Source organism: Urtica dioica, chromosome 12 (assembly GCF_054948205.1).
Source record: "Urtica dioica subsp. dioica isolate 48M chromosome 12, U.dioica_male_clone48M_v1_H2, whole genome shotgun sequence".
Lineage (NCBI taxonomy): Eukaryota > Viridiplantae > Streptophyta > Magnoliopsida > Rosales > Urticaceae > Urtica > Urtica dioica.
In genome coordinates this window covers 7,470,964-7,478,934 of record NC_142767.1, presented here as the reverse complement: position 1 = coordinate 7,478,934, position 7,971 = coordinate 7,470,964, and the positions used below count along the sequence as shown (strand labels likewise).

At 37.2% G+C, this 7,971-nt stretch overlaps 1 protein-coding gene across 1 annotated transcript; it reads left to right on the top strand.

The window, feature by feature from the left end:
- Positions 1 to 788: 788 nt before the first annotated feature.
- Positions 789 to 4,568, top strand: CAT6 (cationic amino acid transporter 6). The gene is made up of 6 exons (XM_089602333.1): positions 789 to 1,204; positions 1,295 to 1,514; positions 1,615 to 1,963; positions 2,044 to 2,275; positions 3,831 to 3,942; positions 4,021 to 4,568. The coding sequence occupies exons 1-6, from the start codon at positions 835 to 837 to the stop codon at positions 4,484 to 4,486; spliced, it is 1,749 nt and encodes a 582-aa protein (XP_089458459.1). The 5' UTR covers positions 789 to 834; the 3' UTR covers positions 4,487 to 4,568.
- The last annotated feature ends 3,403 nt before the right edge of the window (positions 4,569 to 7,971 follow it).

The window sequence follows — 7,971 nt, the reverse complement described above, 5'->3', positions numbered from 1 at the left end:
AAAATATCGACAAAATATTGTCTAAATTTGAAAATATAGTTTTATTTATTTTTTTCTTTAATTTTTATTTATTATTTCTTATTATTTATATCTTTTAGTTATTATAATGATATTATCAATATTTCCTTATTTATAGTTTATAATACATATAAATATATGTATGACAAATAACTTATTATATATAATATCTATATTAATAGACTAAATAATTAATTATATAATACTATTCATTTTTATTATTTTAAAGAATATTTGTAATATAGTAGAAAAATATTGAGATATATTTACCAATATTAATGTAAATATTAATAAAGTATATTTTTAAGAAAAGAATTAAAGATATATTTTAAATTTAATTGTTTTATTAGAAATTTAAAAATATAAATAGTGTTATATATTTTATTATATTTTGTTATAAGATTTTTGTCGATAATCGATATATCACCGATATAATCAGTAGTCGACATTAAAATTGTTATAGAATATCTGTCGATATATCTGTCGATACTCGATATATCAGTAAAATCAGAATCTCGATATGGATATTGGTATTATATTTTAAACCTTGAGTTCGAAAGACAATTTTCACAAAAAAAAAAAAAAAAACAGCCCAGCCAAGCCAGCAGGCTCTATCTACTCTCGGGACCCCCAAAACATTTAAGAAATAAATTACTATTAAATAAAAATAATAAAAAAAAGTAAGGTGTCTTTCCGATATCTCCTCTCGTTTTCACTCTTATTTGTCCATCCTATAAAAACCCGAAAAAAAACCCAAAAACCCACTCTCTCTCTCACACACACACAGACACAGAACACAGAGAAGAGAACCCAGCAATGGCGTCTCACTCGTCGTTCTCCAGCCCCCGGGCGTACCTCCGGGCCCTGGCTAACACCCCCGCCCGCCTGGCCCGCCGCGCCGGCTCCGTCACCACCTCCTTCGACGAGATGAGCCGCCGCTCCGGCCCCGACATGCTCCGAACCCTCCGCTGGTACGACCTCGTCGGCTTCGGCATCGGCGGCATGGTCGGCGCCGGAGTCTTCGTCACCACCGGAAAAGCCAGCCGCCTCCACGCCGGCCCCGCCGTCGTCGTCTCCTACGCCATTGCCGGCCTCTGCGCCCTTCTCTCCGCCTTCTGCTACACCGAGTTCGCCGTCGACATGCCCGTCGCCGGCGGCGCCTTCAGCTACCTCCGCGTCACCTTCGGTACACACAATGAAACCACGCTCTCTCTCTCTCTCTGCGAATCCTCTGTTTTTTTTCCTTCTGTATTTGTAATATGGACCTTTTTTTCAGGCGAATTCGCGGCGTTCTTGACCGGAGCGAACCTGGTGATGGACTACGTGATGTCGAACGCCGCCGTGGCGAGAGGCTTCACGGCGTACCTCGGCACGGCGATCGGCGTCTCCTCCGCGAAATGGCGCTTCACCGTCGCCGGACTCCCGAAAGGCTTCAACGAGATCGACGTCGTCGCTGTCCTCGTCGTCCTAACCGTCACTCTCGTCATCTGCTACAGGTAAATCAGAAAACGACAAAACCAAATCTCACTCCTCTTCCAAGCAAACAAACAAAACAAACTCGCCGATCATCATCTGAATCCACTTGGGTCGTTTCAGCACGAGAGAGAGCTCGGTGGTGAACATGGTTCTGACGGCGGTGCACATAGCCTTCATCGCGTTCGTGATCGCGGTGGGATTCTGGAAGGGAGAGTGGAAGAACTTCACGGAGGCGGAGATTCCAGAGCATCCCAGCGGATTCGCGCCGTTCGGAATCTCCGGCGTGATCCACGGCGCGTCGACGGTGTACCTGAGCTACATCGGATACGACGCGGTGTCGACCATGGCGGAGGAGGTTCGACATCCGGTGAAGGACATCCCGATCGGAATCTCCGGCTCCGTCGTGGTGGTCACCGTGCTGTACTGCCTCATGGCCGCCTCCATGTCCAAACTCCTCCCCTACGACATGGTAAGGGGCAAATCCGGCATTTCCCATTTTCATTCCACCATTAACCGTGAATAGTGATAATGAATGAAATTGGTTCGCAGATAGATCCGGAAGCGCCGTTCGCGGCGGCGTTCGGAGGGCTTGAAGGGTGGAAATGGGCGTCGAATGTGGTTGGGGCTGGGGCGAGCTTCGGGATTCTGACGTCACTCTTGGTGGCCATGATGGGCCAAGCGAGGTACATGTGTGTGATCGGACGGTCCAGAGTGGTCCCGCCTTGGTTCGCACGGGTACACCCCAACACATCCACGCCTGTCAACGCCTCCGCTTTTCTCGGTACACTCTCTTCCTTTTCTTTTATTTCTTTGTTTTTGTCTTTGTTGTTGAGTGAGCCGAGCTGAGTGAGTGTTTTGTGGTGTGTACCTTTACACGATGATATCGTGAGCTTTTAACTCCTTTTTATTTGTTGTTTATGCAATTCTTTTTTCGTTATAGATATATTAACGTTACGCTCATTCATTTACGAGTAACGTAACAGCAGATAGGTCCCGGGAGGAATAAAAGGAAATTGTTTAATACGAGCGAAAAGGCATACAGTGACAAATTGTCGTCGTCGTCGTCTTTATGCGGTTTTTTTAGGCATAGTTGAAATTTGGGGGACCCACAAGAACGGATTTGTTTTTCTGTTGTGTGGATGGGTTAAGGTTAGTTTGTGGGCTCTCTTTTTCTCGTTTTTGGTTGAGGAGTTGTTATTCAGTGGGATCGCCCTCATGGATCTCTATCGTGGGGTTAACTCGGACTTTCTTTCGGATAAGGAAGGATATTTTGGGTTTGCCATTTTTGGTGCGTAACCGTATAAAGCCGTAGGGTTTTGATCCAAAAAGTGAGAAAATATTCACATGTTTTTGCTTTGTCTTTGCTCTCTTGTGTCTTCACTTAGAATGTCGTCTTGGGCTTGCCTCTCTTAAAAGAATTAGTCAACCACCACATATCTCTCCTAATTTTTTTATTTTTTTATTTTTTTATTTTTTATAATTAATTAAACACCATAGCCGCATGATACCTAAATATTTGAGTTAAACTCAGATTTTGCCTTACTCCATTTGTTTGTTTTTGTTCTTTTCTCTAATTTGGTGCATTGGGCTTATCTCATATCCTGATTTATAAATTTTTTTATCACTCTTTATGTGGTGGTGAAGGTGTGTCTGGGCATGAAAATAGAAAACTTGTAATGGAATATCTAGTACCCTGTCTCTATTACCTAAATACTCATGTGCGTTGTTAAGGAAATATAAAATTAGAAAAGCTTCGGTCACTTGGCACTAGAATTAATCCAGGACGAGTGCATTCCTCATTAAAATTTATTTATGAATTGGTCGGAAGTGTTTAATTGCTTGAATTTGTCCCTTGGTGCCGCCAAATGGGATTTTCCCTTTTCTCAGAGATGCATATGCAGATTTTCGTCCGTTGCCTGGTTTTTCCCTTATTTTTATTTCCATAAAGAGCTACACAAATGTTGTTAATGAACAAGTGGTCCAAAATGGTCGAATCATTTTATCGAGATAATCCTTCGCTCATTGAAGAAGCCATTACTGAAAGTGACTCCCCATCGCTCACTCTCATATGTCAAAGTCCAAATAAATGGCAACTCCACTACGTAGATAATATCAGGAATTTTTTTTTTTTTTTGCTAAACAGGATATCCACTTCGTCTTTGGGTATGGTTACTTCTATTTAATGACATTTTTGTTTTGTTAAATGCTCTCTTGGATATTCCCATTAATCCATTATCCATCATAAAAAAAAAAAATATTTGCACGCGTGTATGCATAGCTCTCTGCTTTCTCGTATTATATTAAACATGTTTTTTTTTGTTCTTCTTTTTTCTCAGGTATCTTTACGGCTTTGATTGCCCTTTTCACCGATCTAAACGTCCTTCTCAACCTCGTCTCGATCGGGACCCTGTTCGTGTTCTACATGGTGGCCAGCGCAGTGATCTACAGGTAAAAATGAACTTCCGATCCAATTCGGTATATTTTGGTTATAGAAATGCATTATATAACCTTTTTTTTTATGTACAGGCGGTACGTGGTGGTGGGGACCACCAACCCGTGGCCCACGTTGTCGTTCCTGTTCTCGTTCTCGATAACCTCAGTTGTGTTCACACTGGTGTGGCAATTTGCGCCGCCCGGGAACCCCAAAGCCATTGTGCTCGGGGCCACGGGATTGGCCGCGGTTGCGCTGCTCCAGATATTCCATTGCGTGGTCCCTCAGGCTCGGAAGCCCGAGTTCTGGGGCGTCCCTCTGATGCCGTGGATCCCGTCCGTGTCCATCTTCTTGAACATCTTCCTTTTGGGGTCTCTTGACGGGCCGTCCTATGCCCGCTTCGGGTTCTTCTCGGCTCTCGCGGTTCTCGTCTACGTTTTGTACAGTGTTCACGCTAGTTTCGACGCCGAGGGAGACGGGTCTCTCAACGCCAAGAACGGGGAGATCCACATGGAGCCCATCCACGCAATTGTTGGTAGGGACAATAGTGTGAAAGTGTAGAGAAAATGGTCGCTTGTTGATATGAGGCTGATTCCTAGGTTTTAATTTGGTGATTGGAAAGAGTAATGAGGTTGAATATAGATTTGGGGGAAGTGGTGAATTGTATAGTTGGTTGTACTTGGAAGGCAAGGCAGGTCTTGGGTTGTGACCATTTTGGTGTAAATTTGGTCATAATTGACCTTCATTAGTTAAATAGAAAAGAAAAAAAAAAAAATTGGCGGCACAACAAAACAAAAGCCATTGACCTTTTCTCTAATTTCTACGGTGTACACACGAATCTCGATCTTCTATCCTTTATTTTTAAATAAATATAAACTAATAATTAAATAAAAATAAGACGGTTTATTTTGATTGAAAAGACAATGAAAACACCATATGATTTGGGGAAAAAAAAATCCGAGTTTCACACGCACGGTCAAAATTAAAAAAGAAAAGAAAAAAGAAATTGCACTTGATGACAATATATTACACGTAAATATATTAAGACGAAAGAGAGTTGTAAAGAATTAAGTGTGACATAGATAGTGGATGAATCTGATCAATAATAAAATGATAAATAGAGCATATGTTAGGTGTTAGGTTTTTTTGTAAAAAAAAAAAGAAAAAAGAAAAAAGAAAAGTGCGCGTTTATATGTGTTTATTATAGAAGAAAGTGGGGGCATATACTAAGCTCTTTAGGGCATCTCTTCCGATGAGACCTCTATTATTTACAAATCTTAAAAATTTATTTACACATTTTAATCCTTAATTTTTAATAATATTAAACATTGATATACCTCCATAAATAATATTAATACATATACCAATATAAAATTACATTCTAACCAAACATAGATAAAAAATAAAAATTACACACAAATAATAATAAAAACACATTTTAATAATAACATGTATTATATTTTTAATGCATTTACTATACTTGTATCAGTTTGTGCTAATTTAATATTAATATTAATTTTAATATCATGTGTTTTTTTATTCACGCACTAGTAAATATATCAAATTAAAAGGATTTAATTATAATATTTTTATGTTGATGTAAAAAAAAAATATTTGATTAAATTTCGGAAACATGTCAATTTTAACAACTTATACAAAATAAAGAACTAAAACGTAATTGCACAATAATTTGTTAGAGTGTGGATAATCGACCCTCAAATTTGATGATCCACTATTCAAACTCTCAAAATAAAGTTTTGAGGATCCTCAATTATTTCATTAGAGCATCCAAAACTCTCAAAATAAGAGTTTAGGGGTTCTCGTTGTAAGTGTTCTTAGGCCATCTCTAATGTGAATGCTCATTTTGAAGATTAAGAGTTTAAAGACTACTTACTTTTATAGAACTCTCATCTAGACTGTTAAGTGTCAGCTAAGCAGTGAGGCTGTAAAGGTAATATTCCCGGTCACATTTGGAATTCAAGTATCCTAATACTTGGGCTTTACTTCAACCATGGTTATCTTTAGATATTCATGTCTCTCTTTAAAAGTTTAACCATAGTATCTTGGTATCATCATAGCAACGAATTTTTTAAAATTTGGGATTCGATTGAATATCTCCAAGAACAATACTGGATAAGAAGATCGATGGTCTTATTTATAAGCTTGGTTTGTTTATGTGGAGTGAGAAAAAAAAAGAAAGTGATTTACGCATATGGGGATGCTATGCTATGATATGAGATCATTTTCATATTTTAGCTTTCGGTAAAAGTTATATATTCTACACAGCTTTCGGTAAAAGCTAGGGGTGCATAAAAATGATCAATTCAATTAAAAGTGGGAATTATAAAAAGAGAAATCTAACGTATTAAGTCTACGCAAACATACGAATTTTATTCTGTCACGCATTTTATTTTGAGAGATTTGCACCAAAGTCACTTCTTATGAACAAAATTGCATCTATGTCACCACCAAAAAACATATTGCAAGTAAGTCACTCTTATTTATTATTAGACCAAAAGACCCTTAAAGTAGAACCATAGTTAAATATTTACAAAACAAAAGTAGACTAGAAGAAGAAAGTAGAACCACAGTTAAATATTTACAAAACAAAAGTAGACTAGAAGAAGAAATCGATAATCTGAAGCGCCGGTGATTCCGGCGAGAGCTCCGACGAGGGTTACGGCGGCGGTGGCCTCGTCGGAGCGGCGATCGGCGCGGTGGTCGGAGCTTGAGCTAGAGAGATTAGGGTTTGAGAGGGAATTTAATGAGATATTAGGGTTTGGGTGTGGATATGGATTCTTGTTGGATATAAAATAGAAGGGTAATTAAGACATTGTATATGTGACAAATATGCAAAAAAAAAAATACACGAATACAATTTAGACTCATTTATGATACAAATGAAATAATGTGTTGTTGTTGTGACTTCAACAGCAAATTCCACTTTTATTTTTGAGGAAGTAGTCATTTTAATCTGTTTAGCGTAGGTTAAAATTTCTATTTTGACCTTTATTGATATTGCATTATATTAATAAACGATAAACACGATTTTCATATTTTTTATTTGAGATACACTATTATTATTGAATAGTTTTTTTTAGACATTCAGTTACGATTTATATTCACACCACTTAATTATTTATATTCAAATCGACGTGATACTTAATTATTTTAAATTATGAATAAGCGATTTTTAGTAAATCTTGAAGTTCGTGCTTGTTTTATTTTCTATTTTTTTTTTCAAATATTCACAGATCGTTATTAGTTTACTGGTTCTCAAGATTCTAAGTTTTTCACATTTAATAATTGTTAATTTTTGTTAATAGGTATCTGTTTATCCCTTTCATAAGTATTTTTTTTCCTGATTTTATATAGAGTTAATTATTACTAATTATCAATAATACGTGGTCCTCATCTTCTCCAAGAACTTTTGTCGAGCGATTTTAATGTATTAAATAGCTTTTAATTTTTGATTTTTCTTTTTAAATTTTGCAATTGGTTGCGTAAACCCTTAATGTATGCCTCATTAATCACATCATTAGTTTTTGTTTTTTAATTCATTTTTCGATACTGAATTTCAATGCATTGGACAAAATTTAATTTAAAGGATAATTACTCTTTATTTAATAGGAAATACTCCGGTGTGGTTAATAAATAGTAATGATCTAAATTGTGGCTACATTATAATTTTAAGTTTAAAAATGTTCGTAATTCTGCAGTGCCCATTATAAAAGAGAAATTTCATTAACTGGATAAAAAAATTAATAAACCATTAATACTAGACCTCATACTTAAAAAAAATCTAAAAATGGACGTTTGTCCCTTTTTCGGACAAAACTACCCTTCTGAAAACACCTCTCTCTCTCTCTCTCTCTCTCTCTCTCTTAATTCTCATCTATTCTCTTTCATTTTAACTCTCAAGTCATCTCTCTAACTCTCAAATCCTCTACACTTAAGTGGATTTCGTGGAATCATGGGTAAGTTTACTTAGTCGTTTTAAATAAGTTTTTATTGAATATTAAACCGTGTAGGGTATTATAGACGTT